Source organism: Sus scrofa, chromosome 6, assembly GCF_054392235.1.
Source record: "Sus scrofa isolate SSC_HxYL_T2T_F1_AM1 chromosome 6, Sscrofa_HxYL_maternal_Yorkshire_Landrace_v2.0, whole genome shotgun sequence".
Taxonomy (NCBI): domain Eukaryota; kingdom Metazoa; phylum Chordata; class Mammalia; order Artiodactyla; family Suidae; genus Sus; species Sus scrofa.
The window spans coordinates 141,281,629-141,307,725 of record NC_139388.1 but is presented as its reverse complement, the minus strand read 5'-3'; the positions used below and the strand labels follow the sequence as shown (position 1 = coordinate 141,307,725).

Sequence of the window (26,097 nt, the reverse complement as noted above, 5' to 3'; positions counted from 1 at the left end):
TAGAGCAGAGAAACAGAAAGAGGTCTTCATATGTGTCCTAATTTGAAAAGAAAAGTGACTGACTCACCAAACGGTGAAACTTACAGATCAAAGCGAATACCTAATAGTTTTGGTTTGGGTCATTTTTTCTTTTTTTCTTTTTTTTTAATGAGGCAAGCATCAATTGGGCATGTCTTAGTAAACTGGTTTCTAGAGTCTATATAGGAGTTCCCGGGTAGCCTAGTGGTAAGGACTCAGTGTTATCACTCCTATGTCTCAGGTTTGATCCCTGGTCCAAGCACTTCTGCCTGCCACAGGTGCAGCCAAAGAAAGAGTCTATATAAATAATATTTAAACACAGGAAAATAAAGCTAATTATTAAAATACCACAGACTCTTAAAAAGAGGTAAGACTAGCCACATTTTCCTCCCGCCCACCTCCATAATATCAAGGATTCCCTTGAGCTTACATTCTTTAACATTTTTGCAGACAAGAATCTGTGTCTATAAATTGACCTGCGGTAGGAGCATAGACAGTGTCCTAGAACCTTCATACCAATGGAAGTGACACTGAGAGCACTGATGACTTGAACCCAACCAGAACCCAGATTGGGACTTGAACCCAGGGTTTTTAAATTAGAATCACACTCACCTGATGTCAGGACTTACTGAGGTTCAGGTTCTTTGTGCCTCAGCGCAGAAAGAATTCAGCAAGAGACAAAGTGATAGGCAAGAAATAGAGAAGGAGGCTCTGCCCCAGGATTAGAGGAGCTACAGTTTTATAATCCAAGGGGAGTGGGAGTAGGGAAACACAGCCTCTTCATCTTTCAAATAGTAGCTCCTCCTTGGTATCCGGTAAGAGGGTATTTGACCCTATAAGGTCAAACTAGGACTGTGGAGGTGCTTATTCCAATCAGCAGAAGGGTGGTCCTTGAACTCCTGCCCTTGGTCTGAACCTGAATGCCCTACTGCATCGTATCAGAAGGGAGAGGGATTCATGAGTCAGAGGACTGCTTGGCAATTTCCAGCTGACTTTGCGTCCCAAGGGCTTAAAAGCAGCCACTTTGCATTTCTAAAGAGAATTTCCCTCAAGGAGGCTTTCCTAAAGGGAGAGGTACTCGCTTTAGGCACAGAGACCGCATTATAAAAAAACGTCATCTGCCCTGGCCTTTTGTTTTCTCAGACTTGGACAGCAGTCATTTAATGCTTCAGAAACACAGCTCACTGTTGTTATGAAAAAAGTTTGAAAAGCACGTTGAGTGAAAAGATGTGGAGGACGATTTTAAAGATAATAAAACTGGTCATGACTAGTTTATCTTGAACTGAAATTTCAACCATATTTCAAAATAAATTATTAAGAAAAAAAAGTCCACATAATTTCTCATGCTATTATAATGTCCTTGCCAGAAAGAAGAGGTTATTTCCACCCCCATGCAAACTCTTACCCTCCTGTGGAGACTTTCATCAGCTAAGAAACTTTGTCTTGGTTTGGTAAAATTCTTAGCTGCCAGCATGTTTAAAAGCATTAATTTATAATTTAATATGCATAATTTTAATATAATACCAGGTGAGATTTGAGATGTTTGCCTGTATGTAGATTAGGAATTGTGCACATTAATAATTAATATTTCTTTAATATCTCCCACTTCTTAATAGTGCTGTGAGTGCATTTCATAAAAGATAATACATGTGCCCTTTTTAACCTGAAAGATATCTAGAACCCACTAGACATCATGTTCATCTCAATGTCCCCAACTCAATAATCAGAAATAAAAACAAACTAGCTTTTGAAGGATTTATTATGAAAACTGAGTGAAATAATGTAATAAAGTGCTAAGCAGGATAACTGGCCCATAGTAGGAATTCAATCATGTCACCAATCAATAAATATAATAAACTGTGCTTGTATATCTTCCTCACACTCTTTCTTCTGTCTCTCATCCGCGCCCTACACTCCAGACAGGAACTAAGTCCTTTTTTTCTTATAAGGAGGCAGAGAATGGACTTGTTTTTCAAGGTAATCTCTTAGGCCTTTAAAATGGTATATTAATTGACCCTCGTGGATCATAAAACTCCCTCACCTACCTCAGTGCTCCGTACTGAGGTTAAAGCTCACACTGATTACAATTCAAATTTTTTTTTACCCTTAACAGAGCTTTGCATGGAATAGGTACTAGATAAAAATCACAGGGTTGTTTACAACTTGTGACCAAATTCTTAACTTTCTCCAAGCTGAGTGTTTACAATCAGATATGCATAGAGCTAGTATATGTTGCAGAGGGAGAGAATACTCAAATCAAATGAGGCAAACCTTAGAGATATTGCAGGTTTAGTTCCAGACAACTGCAATGTAGTGAATATCGCAATAAAACAAGTCACATGGATATTTTGCTTTCCTAGTGCATATAAAAGTTATGTTGATACTATACTGTACTCTCTTAAGTGTGAAATAGTCTTATGTCTAAAAAAGGTATGTACCTTAATTAAAAAATACTTCATTGCTAAAAAATCCTAGCCAGCATTTGACAACCTGGGGTTGCCACAAACCTTCCTTCTGTTAAAAAAACGATGTGCAGCCCAATAAAACAAAGCACAGTAAAACAAAGTATGCCTTTTAATGTTACCATTAAAAAAAATCAATATCTGAGACTTCGAATAAAAAAAGGAAGTGTGTGACATTTGCGAGCTCTGTCTTCCCAGGGACGCTGTTACCCAGACAGGGTCGGCTGAATATTTGTGGTGATGTCAGTTTATAGACACAGCCTGAGTCCAAGCAAAGCATTTGGCTTGATGATTTTTTTTGAGTGTACAAAAAGAAAAGACAAAGAGGTCAAGTCTGCTTTTAATGAAAAGAAACAAAAAAGAGGGACAAGTCAACCAGTCAACCGAAAGAAGAATTCAAAATTAAGATGGGTCTTGATAAAGGGGAGCCAGATAAATCTTTCCAAAGGTCTCGGAAAATCCAGGGCCTCAATCTAGAAAGAAACTGCTTACTGAGGCAGAACTGAGCGAGTGGACACATCCGGAATACATTTTCAAGCAAGAGCCCCAAATCAAATAATATAAACGAGCTCGAGAAACAGCAGGACATTTTAACAAAGAAAGTTGAGATCACACGCTGCAGCGATAAAGCTAGTAAAGGGAACTGAGATAACCAGATAAGAGCAGCTCTTGGGTCAAACCATCCATTCATGCCCAGGTGCGTCTTTCTTTTTATTCAGGGCTCAACTGTAGTTTGAAGGTGCCTTCAAATGTATAAATGAGTCCCTTGGGTTTAACCAGCGCTTTGTGTTACCTGAAGCCCCTGATTACGATTAGGAAGGTTTCATTCATCCAGCCCTGTGCTGCTAGCTCACTGTAAGGATGGTTCCTGCAACCAAGTGGTAAAAAGAGCATTCCCTCTGTACAGCCATATCCCCTGTACCTCATTCTGGAAGCCAGCTAGGCAGGTCTCAGACCAAGCAGTATGACTCGTGGAAGTTTCTCACAACTCTGTAAAAGAAAGGGGCAATTTAAAGACCACCACCTACCCCCAAAGTCAGTGCGCCAGAAGCCCTCTGGCCAGTTACATGACATATTTGTTAACGCCAACACCAGACTGTAGTTCCCAGTGTTTGCCCTCAAGTTGTTAGTCAGCTGCTGACCTCATAATCTGCACAGCTGTAGCATCCTGATATGTTGTCATGCAACAGATTGTGATGTCCCAATTGGTCACGCCCAGAGGTTACAGTTGTCAAGTGGAACCAGTATGCTGATTTTGTTTTGGTTTTTTTTTTTTTGCTTTTTGGGGCCACATCCACAGCATATGGAGGTTCCCAGGCTAGGGGTCCAATCGGAGCTATAGCTGCTGGCCTACGCCACACAGCCACAGCAACATCAGATCCTAGCGGAGTTTGTGACCTACACCACAGCTCACAGCAATGCCGGATCATTAACCCACTGAGCGAGGCCAGGGGTTGAACCCGCAACTTCATGGTTCCTAGTTGGATTTGTTTCCACTGCGCCACAACGGGAACTCCAGTATCCTGATTCTTATTAATTAAGCCTTTAACGACTAGTTCCCTTTAACGATTTGGAAATCCACTGCAAAATGCTGCATGTTACAGATTTGAATACATCCAAGACTTTTTCTTTATATATTTTTTTTCTTTTTGATTGTTTAAAATTTGTGGAGGCTGTACCCCCAAAATAGTTTTTATTATACTGTGAAGTAATGTCTTGGAACAGTAATTGGAACCTAACCTCCCTGCGTCTTGTGCATCTATCTCACTGATAAGTTGAAGTGTGCCACATGACAGGCACAATTTAAATCGGGCATTGATTTGCATGACTAAGTAAGCTTGGAGGACTCAGCTAAGTGTCATGGATGTCAGGCCTTGCTGCAAATTGCCTGGCAGGAAGAAAATTGTTTTCTTCCTTATCATCCCAAAAGATTGTAAACTCCTAGGTGCATGAGGAAGGGTCAGGTCAATGCCTGATTCTAAGAGGATTCCCTTGTGCCTCCTTTTGCCTGTTGGTGAAGTCTTTGCTACGGCATCAACCTCCAGAATCCTATTTCCAATTGCCCTAATATACTCAACTTACCTTGAGAGGACTTGTTCTAACCTGGTGCCTGGATCACCTGCTGCTCACCTTAGATCAGAAATCTTACTGTAGCAGGAGTGATGGACAGTCCCTTTCATAGCAGAGTTTTAAGACACTTCACAAATGGACCTTTGTGGCTGTATAAGAAAACTTCTTTGAAATTCTTTATTTTGACATCTCAAATAGATACACTCATCAGTCTAGCATACAGTGTATGATAAAAACTAAATCAAAGAAATGAAGTTAAATTAATGTGGTAATTGTTAGCATCCCCAAGGTTGTTCATCAAAGCAATTTTTTATAGTAGAACAAAATCAGATATTAGCTAAATGCCCAGCAATAGACAGATGGGTACATTATGGTATGGCCATAGAATAGAATATTGTGCAGGCATTAAAAAGGTCTCTAAGGACTATTTACTGACATGGGAAAGTTTAATGATGTGAAAACCAAGGCTGCCAAATTGTATAAATGGTATTTCTCATTGTGTCTAGAAGGAAGAAAATGCTACAGAATATTGTAGCTGGTGTTGAGTGGTAGAGTTTCAATTTTTTGTATTATTTAAGTTTTTCACAACAAACCCATATTACTTTAATTATCAGGAAACATTAAGAGAAAGCGTGATGAGTTTTATGATAACATTTGCTGCAGGAGTCTGTGTTCAATGCATCTCAAATCCAATAGGTGTGAAAATGAGCTCCTGTCTTCCTCCGTTGGTCCTGTTCCATCAGAATCCTTCTTCTTCCCAATCAAAGGCAGTTTCAGGCCTCCAAATGCCTGGGCTAAAAATAGGAAGTTATCCTCAACTCCACTCTTTCTCTCAGATCCCACCCTCCATCTTCTGGTCAACCCAGCAGGCTTTACCTTCAGAAAATATTCAGCATGAGACCAGCTTCTTGCCACCTCCTCTACTACCTGACCTGGTCCAGGCCTCCATCCTCTCTTGCTGGGATTGTGGCAATAGCCTGTTCTCACTATTTCTACCCTTCCCTTCTTTGTGTCAGTTTTCACTCAGCAGCAATAGCTGTTCAAGTGTAAATGGGCCACTCATTCCCTGCCACAAGCCCTCCAACAGCCCCTAAGTAAAAGGCCCTCAGTGATGCCACCACTTCGACCCCTCCTGCCCCAGCACTCCCTGCTCTCCTAATGCTCAGCCAGGCCTCGCTGCTCTCCTTTTGTTCCTCTTCTACTCTTGGAGTATTTGCAGTGCCTTTTGCTCTTGCTTCACAGGACTCCCCGCGCCCCCCCGCCCCCAATCCTATGGTCAGCCCTCTTACTCGATTCAACTCTTTCCTCAAATATCATTTCTTCAAAAGACCTTTTCTGATCACTCCACCAACATGCACACATGCATCCTTACTTCCCTGCTTTAATTTTCCCCATTCAGCACTTACCTCCATCTAACATTTTTATGCTGTGCCCCTTTGCCTGTTGCCTTTCTCCCCTCACTTGAATGTCAGCTCTGTGAGGGCAGGTGTATTTGTTGAAAATTTTCACAGGCCCTAGAGCAGTGCTTAGCATATAGTAGTTACTCAAATAACTGCTGTTGGTAGGGAAGATGATCTGTTGTTACAGTTGTGTGATAGTTTTCCTGGTGACTTTTCTGAGGCTTTTTGCCAGTCAGTTCACCCATGTAGATTGAACCTGTTGTGTGTTGATTATGTTTCTTCTGGATTGCTTTTCTGTTTTCAATGAAATCAACAATTCTAGAAATTCTAGATGAATTGGAAAAGTCTATTCCTTCCCTAATATTAAGTTCAGTGTTCAGGGCCCTAGTAAATTATTTTAATGAAATGGCTTTTGTTTCCTAGCTTAACCACTGTATATTAAGCTACTGTAGTATTCTAGGGACTCATGGGGAGTGGAGTTAAAATGAAGAAGGTGAACATTGACTCTGCTCTTACAGAGCTTACTGTCTAGAAGAAAGACATAACAATAAATTAAAGTGCAACACAACTGATACCCAGTGTAGAAGGAGCCAGTGATCAATGGGCACCAAAAAAATCCAGATCAAATGTCAAATAGAGATGAATGGATTAAGATGTGGTATATGTACACAATGGACTACTGCTCAGCCATTAAAAAGAACAAAATAATGTCATTTCAAGCAATATGGATGGAACTAGAGACTGTCATACTAAGTGAAGTAAGTCAGAAAGAGAAAAAATACTATATGATCTCCCTTATATCTGGAATCTAATATACAACTCAAATGAAACTTTCTACAGAAAAGAAAATCATGGACTTGGAGAACAGACTTGTGGTTGCCAAGGGGGAGGGAGAGGGAGTGGGATGGCCTGGGAATTTGGGGTTAATAGATGCAAACGTGCATTTGGAGTGGATAAGCAATGAGATTCTATTGTACAGCACTGGGAACCATGTCTAGTCACCTAAGATGGAGCATGATACTGTGAGGAAAAAGAATATATACATGTATGTGTGACTGGGTCACCTTGCTGTACAGTAGAAAATTGGCAGACCACTGTAAACCAGCTATAATGGAAAAAATAAAAATCATTAAAAAAATGTCAGATATAAAATGTGGAATCTCAGAGTTCCCATTGTGGCTCATCAGAAACGAATCCAACTAGGAACCATGAGGTTGCGGGTTCGATCCCTGGCCTTTCTCAGTGGATTAAGGATCTGATGTTGTGAGCTGTGGTGTAGATTGCAGATGTGGCTCAGATCCTGCCTTGTTGTGGCTGTGGTGTAGGCCAGCAGGTGCAGCTCCAATTGGACCCCTAGCCTGGGAACCTCCGTATGCCACGGATGCGTCCCTAAAAAGCAAATAAATAAATACATAAAACGTGGAATTTCATAGAAAAGAAATAAGAAAGATATGTATCAACAAATCACTCTGTTCCTTTATCACTATTTTAGAAGTTTGGCTTCTCTTCTTGTGGGAAGGAAGTGGAATAAGGAATTTACAGTCATTCCTCAATGTCCACAGGGGTTTTAGTTTCCAGGTTCCAGGACTCCCGCAAACAACAAAACCCTCAGATGCTAATTCCCTTTCAGTCAGCCCCACACTGAGTTCTGCATCTGAGATTCAGCCAACCCAGATAGTGTGGTAATTTCCATCCACGGAGGGCTGACAGTATTTGGTTTGCTTGGGAGGAAAGCAAGCAGGAAATATGTGCAAAGAGCGGTGGGTTTAGCGTTTGATCTAGATTTGAATCTTTGACAGCAGCTCTATCATATACAAGTCCTGAAAGCTGATGTTTAACCTTTATGAGTTAAACATACACTCCTGTACACTCCTTCCCTGAGTTCCTCAAAGAAACCTTTCCTTATCCATCTAGAATAAACAAAAACACAAAAGCCAGTTAACATAATGACACAAGGGAATTTTTTTAAGGCCCTGTATGATATTTTTGCTAGCCTAAAACTTGTCTTAAGTAGTCCTAGGCACTGGAAATCTTTTTTCAGAACCTCATCATTTACCGACTTTTTCATATTTTTATCCACTACTGTATAACATGCCTATATATAAGCAAAATACAGAATCGATGCCTGGATATATTCCTTTTGCTTTCTTTCTCTTTTAGCCACTCTCCTTATCACAGAGATCAAATCTTTCCATATTATTTCTTTGGACATTACCGTTTTGAATGAAAACAGATCATTGAGCATGGGACAAAAATGATTATTATTTAATTTTAAGCTCACACAAGATAGAAATTAAAATTATTTCTGAACAGTCTGTATTCACCCTTTAAATGGAAGCATGCCCTGAGCTTGATAACCTGCAGCAGCTGCTATAGGATTGGTAAAAGTATATTTCAGAGGTAGTCCCATGCTAATTAGTTATGTGCAATATCTGGATTCCCTCTTTTCTCAGAGGAACTTGTTTGGTTACGTGGAATTTACTAATGTATACATTCCCCCCCCCCACCCCCCGCCACCACCCTGTTTCTCATTCTGTTTTTCAGCCTTTGCAGCTGGACTGTAACCTTTGTGCCATAGTGTCAAACTCAGGTCAGATGGTTGGCCAGAAGGTGGGGAATGAAATAGACCAGTCCTCCTGCATCTGGAGAATGAACAACGCCCCCACCAAGGGCTACGAGGAAGATGTTGGCCACATGACGAGGATCCGAGTCGTATCCCATACCAGTGTGCCTCTTCTGCTGAAAAACCCTGATTATTTTTTCAAGGAAGCAAACACTACTATCTATGTTATTTGGGGCCCTTTCCGCAATATGAGGAAGGACGGCAACGGCATTGTTTACAACATGTTGAAAAAGACTGTCGACATCTATCCCCATGCCCAAATTTACGTGACCACAGAGAAGCGCATGAGTTACTGCGATGGCGTGTTCAAGAAGGAAACTGGGAAAGACAGGTGAGTCCTCTGAGAAGCAGCCTTATTGTCTTTCATGCTCAGTCTTTGCTGAGTTCTTTTGCCAGCTATCAAATGAACAGAGTTATTTTTCAAACGGATTGTTCTATGTTTTTGACTATTATGATTACTCGAAGAGCCAGCAGCTAGGCCCCATTTTTTCCACCTACACTACCTTCTGTTCACTTCCTTTTGGTTGGCTCGAGGCTCCAAAAAACCCTGGCTGCGTCCCCAAGATATCTTTAGATTTGTTCTTATTTAGCTCAATTTGTTATTGATTAAATTGGATTTTAGCCGAAAGAAGTCTACACATTTCTGTTTCAAAATAGAAATGTTAAGAAACTTTAGGACCTAAACTCCTTTGGAAGTTGTGGAAGAAATTTACTGAGATCACAGAACAGAATAGCTATTGATTCTCTAATAAGGTCGCACAGCTCCTTGCATGCAAATAGACCCTACTGTCGTGCGCATCATAACTTAGCATTTCACGTGTTAAGCAGAATACCACATTGAATTTATGCATTACTTAAAATCATTACCAGTGGATTCTTGAAGAGAAATGAGATATATATACCGTTCACTCAATTACCTAAAAACCAATTTGCATTTTTTCATTACATCCATTTTTCTACGGTGTTCTATAAACCCCCTTTCCCCTTTCCTTTTCTCAAGGGCTGCTCCTTATTTTTCCTGCTTCCCCTACCCACACCCCCTCTTCATCCTCCTCCTCTCCCATACAGCTCTGTTGCTTGCCATTTTATCTTCCTCTTTAGAAAGGTAGCCAGCCTATGACAGAGAAGTAAAATGATAAATCAGCCTATCTTAAGTCGTATATCTAGTTCAAAAAGGGAACTACTGAAGGCAAATACTGAAACTGATTGGTAAAATTTTGAATTGCCAGTAAATTTTGCTTATTTGTATAATATCGTGGGTAACTGGAGCATTGGCTATAATTCCAACATTAACATTCCTGATCCTCAAAATGTGTTATCTTTTATTCTTCATTATTATCAAACTTAAACTTTTAACTGAATTGGGGTATCTGCTTGGGAAGGGGAGTTTCTGATGTCTCTTGGTATAGTTTAAATGCTGATAATTGTTTTCAAATCTTGTCTAGACCAACTCTCCAGTTGATAATCTAGGTTGAATTTAGTGTTTTCTACTTCCGAGCACCAAAAATGCATAGCTTCTAGTGAAATGCAAGACAAATAGCCATGATAGTGACCCCTTCCACTTTAGGGTTAGCAAAAAGAATCCCCGTGGTTAGATTTGAATCAGTGTATCATACGCTGTCCAAAAGAGACAGGCAATAGGTACATACTTCAAAGAAATACTCTCACATGTAGCATCAGTCTATATAAATAAATAAATCTATGTTTATAAATATCATTTCTATAGCACTCTCTCTCTCTCTGACTGTTCTCAAGTGGCTTTAGAAATTTCTGACCTCTCACAAGCCCAGAGCAATATGCTTAATTAGATATACTCGGTTTTCCATTAGTAATAGTTAGCCCTCAGGGTATCCTCCAGTCATAACTATAAGCCCCAGACTAATTTGGGGTATCAGAGAAGAGCTCGGCAATGCCGTTTGTTCCCCTGTGTTTAGATTGTGTTAGCTTCTGCTGTGAGCTTTCCGTGAGACGGCACTGTCACAGATGTGTGGATTGTACACGGAGCACTGGGAGAGAATGGCTTTTCGAGATTCATCTTCCTACTTGCCATGATGAGGAAACCTGTTGGGACAGTGGGCAAAAAGCTCACTTGGTAAAATTAATTTGCAGGTATCATTCAATTGAGAAAGTTACCAAAATAAAAGTAGAAGAAAAGTCAAAATGATTTTAGGATGCTTTTTTGTCGTTTTCTTCACCTAGTCGAATTCCGTCTGGTGCTTCACTGAATACTGCAGGCAGACCAAAGAAGACAACTGTGTTAGTGTTAGAGAAATGAGCAGAACCTGTAGTTGTGGTAAAACCTAGTTGAATGACAAAAGGTTGCCCCAAATCACCTCAAGGGCTATAGCGGATTTAAATCCATATCGTAAATTTAGCTGTGAGGGTTTTATTGTCTAAGGATTTCCCATAGTGACCTGATGTTCATTGCGAAATTTCAAACAAGGATATTTTTTAACTTGTTATGAAGCAAAATGTCAGACTTATAGAGAGACTAATGCTGTAATGAACCTCTGTTTAACTGCAGCTCAAATTGAATAATGATTAACTCATAGCCAGTCTTATACCACCTGTACCCTATACACTTTCTCTCTCCCCAAGACTATTTTGGGGCACGTTCCAGATATCATCTTATTTCATTCATAAATGTTTTAGCATATATCTCTAAAAGATAAAGCTTCTTAAAAATAAACACAGTGCTCTTGTCCTACATAAAAACCGGCATACTTCCTTAATGGCATTATATATTAGTCTATTTTCAAATTTCTCCAATGATCTCATTAACATTTTGAAGCTAATTTGAATCAGGATTAGCATTATGAACCATACATTGTTCAAATCAGGACTAGCAGAAGGTACTGTACATTACAAATAGTTGATGTGTCTCCTGTATGGCTTCCTCTCTCCCACTGTCTCTATTATTGTAAAACCTAGTTGTTTGCCCATAGTCTAGATTTTGCTGATTGCATCCCCATATGGTCCTTCTACATTGGTATCTCTATACTGAGGATTTATCAGATTCAGGTCTAATTTTTTTTTAAGTTTTTTTTTTTTTTTTTTTTTTAATCAAGACTATTAGGCAATACTTCTATTAGGATGAAGATTATCTAGTTTTCTCTCTTTTTATGTTAGCAATCATTAATGGTCATTGTCTATATCTAATAATTCATCATAGGTTGCAAAATGGTGATATTTCATCATTTCTTTTTCATTTATTAGCTGATATACTTTATAAAGATAAACCTACCCTCATTAATCATTTGGTTACCTTGAAATAGAAGATAGTACCAATTATTTCTCTTTATTTATTAATTTTAAAGCATGGGTTCCCTATCATCCCTCCAAAAGTGACCAGTAAATTTATTTTTCAGTATTTACATGTTGACTTACATATTTAAACATATTTGAAATATTTCAATTCGTTGTAATTATGTTCTTATGTTCAAATTGTCCTATTTTGAGCTATGGGAACCTCTTCAAAATGGCTTACATGTCTTTAGTAGTTTTATGAAAGAAACAAAGTCTTCTAAGGCAAGTTCTTTGCTTCCTAGCATTATAGGATATTTCAGGCTCTTCTTGTTCACATCCTGATGCAGACCTGGAATCAGACATTTTTTCCCAAAGATCTTTAGTCCATTTAGTATTTAAGAGAGAAGAATCTTGTTGCTACAGGTGCTCATTACTACTGGATTATTTCTTAGTCTTTTCATTGAACAGAGCTAATATATGAACAACATATGCTGTATGTACTGCTTAAATATAAATCATTATGAGTTCAAACTGAAACTTGCAGTTCAAATTCAGGGCTACCCACATTTTTATTTTATTTTATCTATCTTTATCTGTTCTTCTTTCTGCATGCTGACAATCACAGGTCCTAGAACTACCAATGTAAATACTCATATACTTATTTCACGGCATACACACAACACTTGTAGAATAACAGAACAACTAGCAATATGATTACTATAAACATTTTAAGATTATTTTGCATCAAAGATTTTTTTTTTCAGAACAGTATACTTTCTTTTCTGTTATATTCTCTTCCTCATGTTATCATCCGCCATGTTCTATTTTTAATGCAAGTATTCATATGGGTCCATGATATCCTTACGAAAGTTTTAAACATTTTTTTTTTTCTCCTAAGTAAAGAGGAGTAAGTTAAATGGTATACATCATGCAGGCATGAAGGAGTCAGGAAAAAGGTACGTCCCTATAATTTGACTTTTGTGTAAGCTATTTTGGTTGATTTGTCTGCATTTCCTGGAACATTTTAGCAAGTGCTCATTTTCGTCATTAAGTTTTTAATGAAGAGGTTATGTCACCATCATGATAGATAATTTATAGAATTTTTAAAAATGGTATCCCTACTAGTTAAAGTGATTCATGATAGGGAAATGTTAAATGAAGTTCTTCAAAGAAAAATTTGCCTCTCAGTTTGCTTCCTCAAATTGCAAAATCCTTGTGGCAAAATATAAGCCCCTCCTCCATTAAGGTGGGCATCTTTACATTTTTCCAGGTTTTAATTTTTATCTTAAGGAATCCCTTACTGAGACAACACAAAGTAATAAAAGAAATATGTATTCCGTTAAATTTCTTAGAATGAGTTAGACCAACTCATAAGCATATTGGAATGCTTTTTCAAACCAAATGAAATTTAATTTGCTTTCTTATCAGTTACTGACTGAAATTATTTGGCTTGTCAATTAGGAAGAGTGACCTTGTGGGAAAGGCTGAGAGAACAGAAAGAAGAGAGATTTCTTGCCCTTTCTCTGTTCATCTTCTCTGGCTCCATTTTCTTTGGAATTCTAGGTCCCTTGGGCAGTGGTCACCTTTATATTTCCACTTACCAAATATTTTTCTGGGAAACTATCTTCAACAAACAGAAACCTTTGGAATTAAAGGTCTTATAGTCAAAATAATCTGGACCAAAATGGATCTCTTTTTCCCCTTTGAATGATGGCTATGCATAAATAATACTAGCCTGCTGACATTTATACATTTGCATTTAATACATCTTAAGACTGAAATACCCTAGAGGTGCTCTGGGTCTGAAAGTGGCAATGGTATTACATTCAACATTTGAAGAATGTGATTATGTGCCTGGCCATGTACAGATGCAAAACAAATGTTAACTCTCCTGAAGAAACAACAGAGCCTGTTATGAGCTCTTCTGCTTACCTATGGGCAGGTAGGCAGTTGCAGCTTGCATCATACTTTAGAAATACATTGGCAAATGCAGGCACATTATTTAATTAAGTAATAATTAAGAAAGCCATAGTTCCCATTAAAAGTGCAAAGCTAATTCAGGGCTGATAAAAGGCCCTGAGCTGCCCTAAATAGGTCTTCATTAGCTGGCACCAATGTGGCTCTGCCTACAGGGATGGATGAAATTAATGAAAGCTAGCAGCAAATAGATCAAAGTTTCAACACATTACTGCTTCAGGTGCAGAGGATGTGAAGGGAGGATGTTTCTTTTAAGGATCATTTAGGAAACAGGATGCACAAAAGTCATTTTCAGAAAATGCTGTCAAATGGGAAGCTGATTGGTAAATATCAAGATGGCTGCATGGTTAGTCTTTGCCTGCATGTGCCATCCATCCCTGCTCAGTCTTACAGAGGGAAAAAGAAATCAGCAACGTGTTGTTTCTCACTGCCTTCTGTTGAAGACGGTTTTGTCATCTGGTTTGGGTTTTAAGTGCAGCCCAGATTTCACTGTTTTAGTTTGGCCATTTTGAAAGTTTCTGGGGCTGCTGCGTGATCGATATTAGGGATTACACTGGCTCACATCCCATAGGCTTGCAAACCCTTAGTAGTTCCTAGAATGGGAAGAGATTTTAAGCTTCTCCCCTGAGAATGTGGGAACCCTCTGAGTCCCCTCTGTTGGGACACAAGGTAGGCAAACTGCTTCAACAGACCACAGTGCAGCAAGGGGGAGGGGCAGAAACAAAACCCAGAAACTGCTTTTCCAAGAGTCAACCAAGAGGCACAGTTCACCCAAAAAAGTACTGTTACTCTACCTGGATTCCAAAAACAAAGATGTCAAGTTATTTCTAACTCAGAATAAATAGGTACTCACCTCAGAAAAACCTGGACCAAAAGAAAATAGGCAAAGCAGAAAAATTCTTGGATTGAGAGACAGAGCACAGTATTAAAAAGAGTATTTTTTTTTTTCTTTTTGAAGATGGTCTTTGCAAATACAGCATCTCAGCACTTTTTCAGGAGCAACACTGACACATCTCTGTTAAGATGAATTAATGTTCCCACCTCAGCTGATGTTTTTGGCAGGAACAATGAGTTCACACAGCAGTCATGGGCAGACCCATAGGACTCCTGAGTCAAAACGCATAATAAGGCATCCAGGGCTGTGTTTTCATGCTAACAAGCATAGGGTAACAGGTGACTTCCTTTTTCCTATTATTCACGATGGCATCTAGTGACCTATATTAGGCCTCCTCTATAATACACGAGGGATAGAAATCGAAATTCAATAAAAAAGAAGGAGGAATCTATTTTAATAATAGGAGAATGAAAGGGATGTTTGTAATTTATCAAGATACCAGTAGTGACCTGTCATGTGTTAAAATACACACCTGCATGCAAGGATGCCAAAGTATGGAAAATTCAAAGACAAACAGGCCTTATATTAGAAACTTCATTGGAGTATATCTACAGTTTTAAACTTAATAAGGGCTTTAAAGCTTTTTTTTTTTTTTAATTTTTAAAATTTTCTTTTTCTGTGTATTTATTTAAAGTCATGGAATTTTTATTTTTTTTTATTTTTTTTTACTTTTTATTTTATTTTTCCCACTGTATTTCTTTTCTTGTAAATGGTCCTTTGTTTAGATTTCTTTTATTTTTTTATTTTTTTATTTTCCCACTCCACAGCAAGGGGATCAAGTTATCCTTACATGTATACATTACAATTACATTTTTTCCCCCACCCTTTGTTCTGTTGCAACATGAGTATCTAGACAAAGTTCTCAATGCTATTCAGCAGGATCTCCTTGTAAATCTATTCTAAGTTGTGTCTGATAAGCCCAAGACCCCGATCCCTCCCACTGCCTCCCTCTCCCATCGGGCAGCCACAAGTCTTTTCTCCAAGTCCATGATTTTCTTTTCTGAGGAGATGTTCATTTGTGCTGGGTGGAATTTTTATTTTATGTCTTGAGATTTATCTCTTCAGTTGATTAACTTTACCACTATGATTTTGATTTCTCCTCTCCTTTGAAATTTTTTTTTTAATATCTTCACCTCTCTCCAAGTTTAGATCAAAATTAAGAAATTAAGAATGCTTATGAAAAATATGGACCAGAGGCAGTCTCTTTCTTTTTTCTCAATTTTTGCATGTTTAGGCTCTTAAGACAAAGTTGGGTTTTTTGAAAGTTTTCAGTCTTCACCATGTCCATCTGTACTACTAGGTGTTTTTTGTTTTTTGGTTTTTTTTTTTTTTTTTTGGCGACTCTGCCGACATGTAGAAGTTCCTTGGCCAGGGACTGAACTCATGCCACAGTTGCAACCACAGTGATTGAAATGCCAGATCCTTAACCTGCTGTGCCACACAGGAACTTCCTGTACTGCTAGATTTTTAATTGCTCAGACAACCATTTCAAAATACTTTGCATAGTGTCTGAGATGTTGTAGGAGCTCTACAAATGTTTTTTGAATTGAATTTTTGCTTCTCTGGAAACAAAAATAAGAGACAAAACAAAAATAAGGAAAACAAAAATAAATGACCCACTCACACATACATATATACATTCTTTTTCTCACATTATCCTCCATCACACTCCATCATAAGTGACTAGATATAGTTCCCAGTGCTATACAGCAGGATCTTGTTGCTTATCCATTCCAGAAGCAATAGTTTGCATCTATTAACCCCAGATTCCCAGTCCAGTCCACTCCCTTCCCCTCCCCTTGGTAACCACAAGTATGTTCTCCAAGTTCATGAGTTTATTTTCTGTGGAAGGGTTTATTTGTGTTGTATATTAGATTCCAGATATAAATGATATCATATAGTATTTGTCTCTTTCTGACTTCACTTAGTCTCTAGTTCCATCCATGTTGCTGCAAATGCATAATTTTGTTCTTTTTTATGGCTGAGTAGTATTCCAATGTGTATATATACCACATCTTCTTAATCCATTCATCCATCAATGGACATTTAGGTTGCTTCCATGTCTTGGCTATTGTGAATAGTGCTGCAATGAAAATATGGGTGCATGTGTCTTTTTCAAGGAAAGTTTTATCTGGATATATGCCCAAGAGTGGGATTGCTGGGTCATATGGTAGTTCTATATTTAGTTTTCTGAGGAACCTCCATACTGTTTTCCATAGTGGTTAAACCAATTCCCACCAGTAGTGCAGGAGGGTTCCCTTTTCTCCACACCCTCCCCAGCATTTGTTATTTGTGGACTTATTAATAATGGCCATTCTGACTGGTGTAAGGTGATATCTCATAGTAGTTTTGATTTGCATTTCTCTAATAATCAGTGACGCTGAGCCTTTTTTCATGTGCTTCTTGGCCATCTCTATATCTTCTTTGGAGAAATGTCTCTTTAGATCTTTTGCCCATTTTTCAATTGGGTTGTTGGGTTTTTTTCCTGTTAAGTTGTATAAGTTGTTTGTATATTTTAGAGATTAAGTACTTGTCAGTTGTGTTTTGAAACTATTTTCTCTCATTCCATGGATTGTCTTTTTTTTTTTTTATGGTTTCTTTTGCTGTGCAAAAGCTTGTCAGTTTGATTAGGTCCCATTTGTTTATTTTTCCTTTTATTTCTGCTGCCTTTGGTAAACTTTTTATTAGATATAGTATTATTGACCTTCTAAGTGGGCTTTGATCTTTAGTTTTGTTTTTTTTTTAAACTGAAGAATGGCTCTTCTTGGACCAGTACAGTACTCTTCTTTTCTTCCTTCCTTCCTTCTTAGTACAGTGCTTTTCAAACTTTAGCATACATACAGTCACTTATTGCTTCAGATGATATGAAGTGGAGCTTGAGAATTTGCATTTTTTTTTTTTTTTCTTGTCTTTTCCAGGGCTGCCCCTGTGGTATATGGAGGTTCCCAGGCTAGGGGTCTAATCAGAGCTGTAGCCGCTAGTCTACACCACAGCCACAGCAATGCAGGATCCAAGCCAAGTCTGCAACCTATCCACAGCTCATGGCAACGCCAGATCCCTAACCCACTGAGCGAGGCCAGGGATTGAACCCTCAGCCTCTTGGTTCCTAGTGGCTAGATTCGCTAACCACTGAGCCAGGACAGGAACTCCGGAGAATTTGCATTTTGAACAAGTTTACAGGCCAGGCCAATGCTCTTAATCCATGGATGACATCTGGAACTGCACTATTCGAGATTTCGCTCTGAATGAAGGGATGGGACAGCATTACATTGTTCCTTGTGTTAAAGAAATACATAACTGAAGAATAGCTATTTCTCAAATAGCCTTGGTAATCTGCTTGTCATTGAATTCTAATGTTGTGCCTATGCCCTATTCTTGGCTTATTAAGCGTGATATCTTGAAGTCCGAAAGAATTCAACAAGGGTCTTCTTTATCTGGCCTGACTGTGTTTATATGTCTGCTTATCTCATTAGATAACACACTTGTTTTTTTTTTTTTTTAGGGCTGCACCCGCAGCATCTGGAGCTTCCCAGGCTAGTGGTCTAATCAGAATTATAGCTGCAGGCCTACGCCACAGCCTCACCAGATCTGAGCCACACCACAGCTCACGGCAACACCGGATCCTTAACACACTGAGCCAGGGATGGAACCCAAAACCTCATGGTTCCTCATCAGATTCGTTTCTGCTGTGCCATGATAGGAACTCCACAACACACCTCTTAAGAACAAGGATTTTACTTATCTCCAATTTATTCTCAGACCTAACTGTGGTGGATAAGCATCAAAACATCAAACAATATGTTGTTTTCACTCTACTTCTTTCAGCTAAATGGCTAACAGATATTTGAGGTTTCCTTGACATGATCCAAGCAATAACTCATGTTCTTTCTCCTCTCATTACCACTACTGCTGCTCTAGTTGTGGCCTGTGTCTCTTACAGGGGTGACTAATAATACAGCCTTGACACTATGCCTTTATACAGAATAAGGAGAAGATTTCTCCTTCTGCCTAATTTTACTTCCTCCCATCACCATGCACACAAATGCATCCTTTTGACCAAAACAAATATTACCTCTTTCATGAAACCTTTTGTAATATCTCTAACAAGAACTCATATTTCCTCCTCTGAAAATCCACAGGATTTGGATTTTTTTTAAATATAAAAATCATCACTCTCTCTCATGCATTGTTGTCATGTCTGTCTAATCTTTCCAGATAGTCAATAAACTCTTTAAGGGAATATCAGCTCTTAAATATCTGTTTCCACAGCACCTGATACAGTGTTTGATTCTAATAGATACTCAGTAAACATTTGATAGATGAATGAATAAATGAATAAAGGAGTGAAATAAATAATACCAATAGTATTTTATTTTTAAGTTTACAAGTCCCTTTGCCATTTGTTGTAATACTTGTGAATTCCCAAACCCTCGTCTTCAGTATATAGGGGTCACAGTAATACCGAACAAGGCAAGTTATAGGATTACATTTTGATAGAAAAGTTTCCACAGTCTACTCAGACAGACCACCCCTTGCTCTATCTTACCCAAAGGTTGGCAAGTCTATTACCTTTTCCAGGGATTTCATGGCTGGGCAGTAGGTTTTTTAATAAGTCCCTGACAGAGCCATTCCTCAAATACAGATTTCCATTTTAGTTTCACTTTGGTGGCAAAGCGGGTTCCAAGACTTCACTCACAATTCTGTTAGCTGTCAGTTGCCTGGTGAAAAAAATAATTTCTAACACCCAAACCCAAGGTGGTACCTGTGGGCCTTTAGGAAGCAAATACAACAACCACCACAGAAGGCAGAAAACAAAGGACCCAAGTATAGGAGAACAGACCATACCCAACTTTAGCTTCTCATTGTCTCCTAGGCAATATTTTCGTCATTGAAAATAAAGTGAATTTCTTTAGTGAAAGTACTTTTAAATAACCTCATGAAGAAAAGAAAAAAATAGTAGTCGTGTTTTTCAACCTCCTGCATAAATGGTTGATGAATTTGTACATAGACTTAGAAGACAGTTAATGAGTGTTTTGGTGTCATTCAGATCATGTTACTCTTCTACTCAGAACCCTGAAATTGTCCCCTATTTCCCTTAGAGTAAATGCTGATAAGAGTAAAAGCACACGTTTTTACAATGCCTGACAATGATTCCCAGGGTGATCTGGCCCCTTGTTTCCTCTCTGACCTCTATTTATTAAACGTCCTTCATGCTCACTCTGCTCTGGCCACAAGTCTCCCACGTTGCAGCTCAAAGACACTAGGCACACCTGCTCTTGCAGGCCTTTATTTCAGCCCTTGGCTGGATCACTCTTTCTCTTCCTATGTTTCGTGATCAACTCCATCATCTTCTTCAAGCTTTTGCTCTTGTCACCTCCTCGGTGAGTCTACCAAAATACTGCTTAAAATTGAAGTCCCTGCTCCTTATAAGCAACATTCCTTCTCTGTACTTAGTTATACTTTTTCTTTCTTTCCCCAGAAGCATTATTTACATTCTAATATTTTATATACTTATGGGTCTTTATCAGTATTATTTTTTTCCTTTTCCCCAACTAAGATGTAAGTCCTTAAGGGCAGCGATCATTGTCTGCTCCTGTCACTGCTATGCTGAGCATTTAGAATAGTCCATGGCATATAGTAGATACTTAATATTTGCTGAATGAATGACCAAGAGATAGTAAATCAATTAAATAAAGATTTGGGCAAACTTGCAAAACATGTCTCAAGGAATCTACCAATGAAGCTTAAAAAGAACAAAACACATGTGTTCAGAAGCTATTCAAGTTTTAGGCAGTTTTTTCTGCTATTGTTCTACAAAAGGATGTTAAGATGACAGCTCTCTTATTCAAAGAGACCATCATGTCATTCAAGGAACTGGTCTAACTGATTTATATTTTTTAGCACATGGACCAGTTGTTTAAACAGAATTGACCAAATTAGCTAATGTCTATGGTCTCCAGCAAAAACCTTTGACTCCTTTTTGGTTTGGTAGAGCAGTAGTTCCCAAGGGTGAGGCTACATCAGAATCATCTGGAGGGCTGTTTAAAACACAGATGTTGGGCCTCCCCCCAGAGTTTCTAGATTGATGGTTCTCGGCCAAGGTCTTCGTGTTTTGCAGTTCTAACCAATTCCGGGTAATGCTGTTGCTGCTGGACCTGAGACCACACTTTGAGAATCACTGTGGTAGAGAAAGATTCTGAGATGTCAGGATTCAGTTATTTTGAATACATTTGGTCGTGAATTTTTATACTATTGGCATAGTGTTACGTAAACCTCTAAAGTTATTTTTATCATGATGAGTTTTAATAGTGAGGAATTTTTTAACCTCCTATGGAAATCTTGCTGCAGCTCTGTCATTTTATTCTTCACTTTAAGATCTTGCTCCTCTGCAATCATGCCAGATGGTGCTGCTCATTAGCTTATGAAGAAGTGATGCTTTATCATTCTAGACAGAGAGACAAATCATTCTGTTCTCTGACTTTGAGTCAAGAATCAACATTTGGGTGTATGTTCAACCTACCATTTGCTTTACAATTTTGCTCATTAGGTATTTATTACCCTGACAATATAGGAGCTAGTCATTATCCCTCTGTCATGTATTTCCTTCAAATTGTTTTCATTTAAAGTTCATATTGGCACTGTTTGACAACTGCCATCGTTGCAGCTTTACGTCCGCTAGCATGTAATTTCTCTTTTGCCTGAATTATCTGAGTGAGGTGGTTATCCAGGGAGATATCAGATAATATTTCATTCTTTGACTCAACCTGTTCCAAAGGGACATCGGGGGAAATTGGTATTACTGATTTGTGAAAAACAGTAAAACTTAACAACAGTAAGAAACATTATGACCAATGTCATCACATTCTTTTTCATTCATTATATGTTTTCCTTATGAAGAAAGCAGAATGAGAAGCACATATGATTTCATGAGAAGTATAAAGAAACATAACCAGACTGGAAATACTTAGTGAGACACTGGCAAGGTGGATGGGGAAGCCTTTCCCATGGGAACTAGTTAAAATTTAAGATCTGGGAAAAACAAACAAAAAACAAAACATACTTGAGCTATTCAATTATTGGAGCAAAACTACATTTAAAAAACGTTATAATTTTCACTAAAATGATAAAGTTTGTGCTAGATAATTGATGACCAGGCACTATTACAGGCATATATGTAACAGTCTCTTGATGTGAACAAGTCATTTATTCTCCCCAAGAATGCTTTTCTACACAGTTGCAATATTGAACATGTCAAATTTTCTTGAACTCTTGTTGATTGGAGTGTAAGAAAAAGAGAAGAGGATATAGTTGGAGGCTTTTGGGAGAGGTTGTCAGTCTGTCTTAATGATTCTAGTTGAGTGTAGATCTTTGACCATTAAATCTTTATTAACTAAGATGTTCATATTACAGAAAATATTTAGTGTAGATCTTTGGCCATTAAATCTTTATTATAACTAAGATGTTCATATTACACAAAATAGTTAGATCCTTGTGGAGGTGCATAAGCACTGAAGGTAAGTGCAAAACAAAGAACAGTTGCTTTTTCAAGGTGACTTTTCCACAATGCATTCTGTATTTCTAATACATTGTACAGTCCTAATCTGTCAGTCCACAAAAATAAAGTTGGGTTTACTCAATAGTATATTAAAATTTATTCCATCAATGGAGCAGATTTCACTTATTCATCGTGGTGACCATAATTAATTTGCTCTTTGTCATCTTCTTCACCCATTACTCACAGTTCACCATCCCACCTTAATTAGGAGGCAAGACCCTTCCAGAGAGGGACCCATTGGCAACTCTGTCGCCTGGAAAGAGTTACATAAAATATGTTAAAAGCAGAAATGGCTGCATAACTTGTTCATCATATTTTCCCTAGCAGGTGGATTCTTAGTGGGCAGAGTATGTGTTTCTGGTGTTTTTGCTGCCAAGCACATTGTGGGTGTTCAATGAATATTAAATAATAAGAAGAATTTCCTAATTAAGATGAACATTTTTCTATATTAAGCAGATGGTGCTCAATAGGAGTAGCCCATTATTTACAAGTATGACACAAGGTGCTGGCAATTGTCTAGGAAATATGGCTCTCACTTCATATGCTGATTATATGTTAAAGGAAACTTTTGTGACAAACAGCTTGATCAATATTAGTTAATGTTTGTAATAAAAACTGAATAGGGATGGACTTTGTGTGTATATGTCTATAATTCTGTTTTGATTATTAATATTGGCTTCAACTATGAAAATGTTTCTTGCTGATTGCTGCAAGGCAAGTTTGGCAGATAGAGTAGATCTGATTTTATCCCATAGGCTCACCATTTGATTCAAATCCTCATTATTGCCTGATTTCTAAAGAGATTTTTCTTTCAAGTCCTTTGAGTATTTCTTTGAGTTACTAAAACTAGATGTGAACACCTCCGTGATATTTGCAATGCTTATATTAGCAGCTAAAACCTCAGTGGAACTAACGGGAGTTAATTAGGCCTTCCCAAAATACACATCATTTTATGATTTTGCAGATCACCCCGATGAAAATAACAGTCTAATTTCGTCAAGTCATGTAAATTATAGTGAGAGGGATGATGAGAGTAGGCAATTCTCAGTTCTTTGGAGGAGTTAATTTTGTTGTCAGCACATCCACATTTCCAAAAATCACAAACCACAGGCAGAACTTTCTAGCAACAGTGAGATTTGGTGATCACATACTGTTTCCATTTCTAACTCCTGCCTTCTATGTGGTGTCTATGCAAATCGGGGCTTTCAAGGATATAAAACTAGCAGCTTCCTGTATTAGAAGCTCTGTGAGCAGCTGCCATGCTTTCTCATAAAGGATAGAAAACATCCTGTTTACTAACAGACACCCACATACGTTCACACCAAGCTCTTCTGTTTAGGCAGAGCTTTTATTTTGGTATGAGATAGGCAGTGCAGGAAGTGTAGCATTATTCAAGTCTCTTAGATACATTCCATTCATTCCTTGCACACATATTCCCTGAGTGCTAACTAGGTGCCAGACATTGTCCTAGACGTGGTGACTCCACTGGTGTTTGAAACATGTTCTCTAGTGTTGCTGGGAACTCATCAGCGGTTTCGGCATGTGTTGGCAGATTCTTTGCATCCAGTCTCACCTCCTTATTTTTAATATTTATAAATCATGCTCATCAGGCTGTCAGTAGGTAGGAAATGAAAGCAGCTGAGAAACCCTGCCAAGACAGAACAAATCCCAGAGTGAGCTAAAAATATGTTGACCACAAGGATGTGGGGCAAATCAAGATAGGTTCTTGAAGCGGCAGAAACAAGTCATGTGCCAGAATCCAGGCTTTACTCCATTGTCGGATAACCAGCGGGCTAGATATTTCACCTGTGCTGTCTACAAGCCCTGTTAAGAAGTCATGATCATGTGCTTTTCTACAGAACTGAAGTTGGCCCAGAACATGAGTTTGTAAATGTGTTTGCTTATGTAAAGCTTATGATAATAAAACAAAGATGAATTATCTTTCTATTTTAAAAAAGGATCTATTCTGTAACTCCTTATGTCTGAGTCCTCCCAGAGATTTGCATGATTTGTCTCCTTCAGTTCTTTTAGATCTTGATTCAGATGTCACCTTATCAGAGAGCCCTTTTGACAAGCATCTTCATCTGATGCCCCATCTCGAACCTGCTTAGCAAACTCTATTGTCTTTTATGTCTCTTATCATGGCCTGAGACATTATGTTTGTGCTTGTTCCTCTTCCAGTCCCCGAATGAGACTGTAAGCACCACGAGTGCCGGACTGTTCTAACTAGTGCTATACCTTTACCTCCTCAAGTAGCACCTGGCCCATGAGTGATGCTCATTACCCAGTTGTTGAGTAGATGAAATGAGTCTATGTGGAACTGTTAGTTCCTTAATTTAAGAAGCAGTATTGATCAAGAAATCTTAGTGTTTGATTAGAACTTAGAAAAGTCTATCCCACTGTGTCCCCCAATTTTTGTGCTAATATTCTCTTATGCAATTTTAGCCCTCTGGGCTTTATGCTTTGAAAGATGTGATCTATGAAAAAGACATCTTTGTTAGTAGTATTCATTTCTCCATTTTTATAAATCAGAGACAAATGAAACTGCCATCAGAAATTCTGATAGCCAGAGGTGATGTGGTTCCAGCTGAAAACCAAAAGCAGTGAATGCGTCAATGAGACTTTGCGTTGGGTAAATAAATGACTCCTATTTCATTTTTTGAAATTTTATTCGTAGTTCAAGAATCTCTATTACCAATGTCATGGTCCCTTTTTACAGAGAGTTTGGAAACTCCAGAATGAGCCCAAAACACACATCTCATGAGTGAGGAAATCTAAAACCAGGGTAGATTTCGTGACTTTCTCAAGGTTACACCTCTTATTATAGTGAAGCTTTGATCATAGGGTCTTCTGAATCCTAGCCAAGTGCCATGGTTACTGTTTTGTGTATGTTCTCTCTGAACCACCTGTTTCAGAGTCTTTTGCAGGTTCTAACCATAGCCCGTTAGCCCTGTGGATTCATAATCTCTGGGATTAGAACCCAGGGCTCTGCATTTTAATCAGTTACCTGTGTGTTACACATACCAGTATTTAAGAATCAGTGACCTATTTTGTGCCAGGATTCTTTATTCTCCATTTGAATGGAAAAAAATTAGAAAAATTCAAATCTTATGACCAAACTATACAGATAAATGTTTATCAAACACTTTGACCAATGGTTTTTCTCAGGGAGAGATACTGGGGGAGAGAAATAAAAATCTGTTTAGTTTTAGCATTAACTTGAATAATATAAGCTATGAGAGACTTTGAAATTTGAGGTTTAACTCTATTTCCTTAATTTCTTCTACAGACCTTATAGAGTCCCAGGGGCCAAGGATGGAAGAAATAACTGGAATAGCTCCAGTGTAGCTGAGGAGGATGTTTAGGATTTCATAGGGCTGTAGGGACGCCCTGAAGAACTCACTGCCTCCATAAGGGGCCTCAAGAACAACCAGCTGAGGCTGGTGTTGAGTAGGCTACATTTCTAAATCTCTTTGCAGGGAGTTCCCATTGTGGTTCAGAGGTAATGAACCTGACTAGTATCCATGAGGATGCGGGTTTGATCCCTGGCCTTGCTCAGTGGGTTAAGGATCTGGCGTTTCCATGAGCTGTGGTGTAGGTTACAGGTACAGCTTGGATCCCATGTTGCAGTGGCTGTGGTATAGGCCAGCAGCTGCAGCTCCAATTCGACCCCTAGCCTGGGAACTTCCATATGCCACAGTGTGGCCCCTCCAAAAAACAACAACAAAAAAAAACCCCAAAACAACCCAAAAAACAAAAAACAAAAAAACAAAAAAACAATCAATCAATCTCTTTGCAAACTCCTGGATATCTCTCCCAGTCCCCCAAATAGCCTCGATCTTCCCAAATAG

At 38.5% G+C, this 26,097-nt stretch overlaps 1 protein-coding gene and 1 long non-coding RNA gene across 3 annotated transcripts in view; both read left to right on the top strand.

Moving 5' to 3' along the window:
* ST6GALNAC3 (ST6 N-acetylgalactosaminide alpha-2,6-sialyltransferase 3) overlaps positions 1-26,097 on the top strand; it is a 569,262-nt gene that overhangs the window by 340,727 nt on the left and 202,438 nt on the right. For both annotated transcript variants that reach the window (XM_021097752.2, XM_084964682.1), the window contains one exon: positions 8,495-8,904. In XM_021097752.2, the coding sequence (XP_020953411.1) occupies positions 8,495-8,904 (410 nt within the window). The remainder of the gene's footprint in view (positions 1-8,494; positions 8,905-26,097) is intronic.
* Positions 2,305-7,076, top strand: LOC146402844 (uncharacterized). Its single transcript, XR_014807970.1, has 2 exons — positions 2,305-3,519; positions 3,962-7,076. It is a non-coding gene; the product is annotated as an uncharacterized LOC146402844 (long non-coding RNA).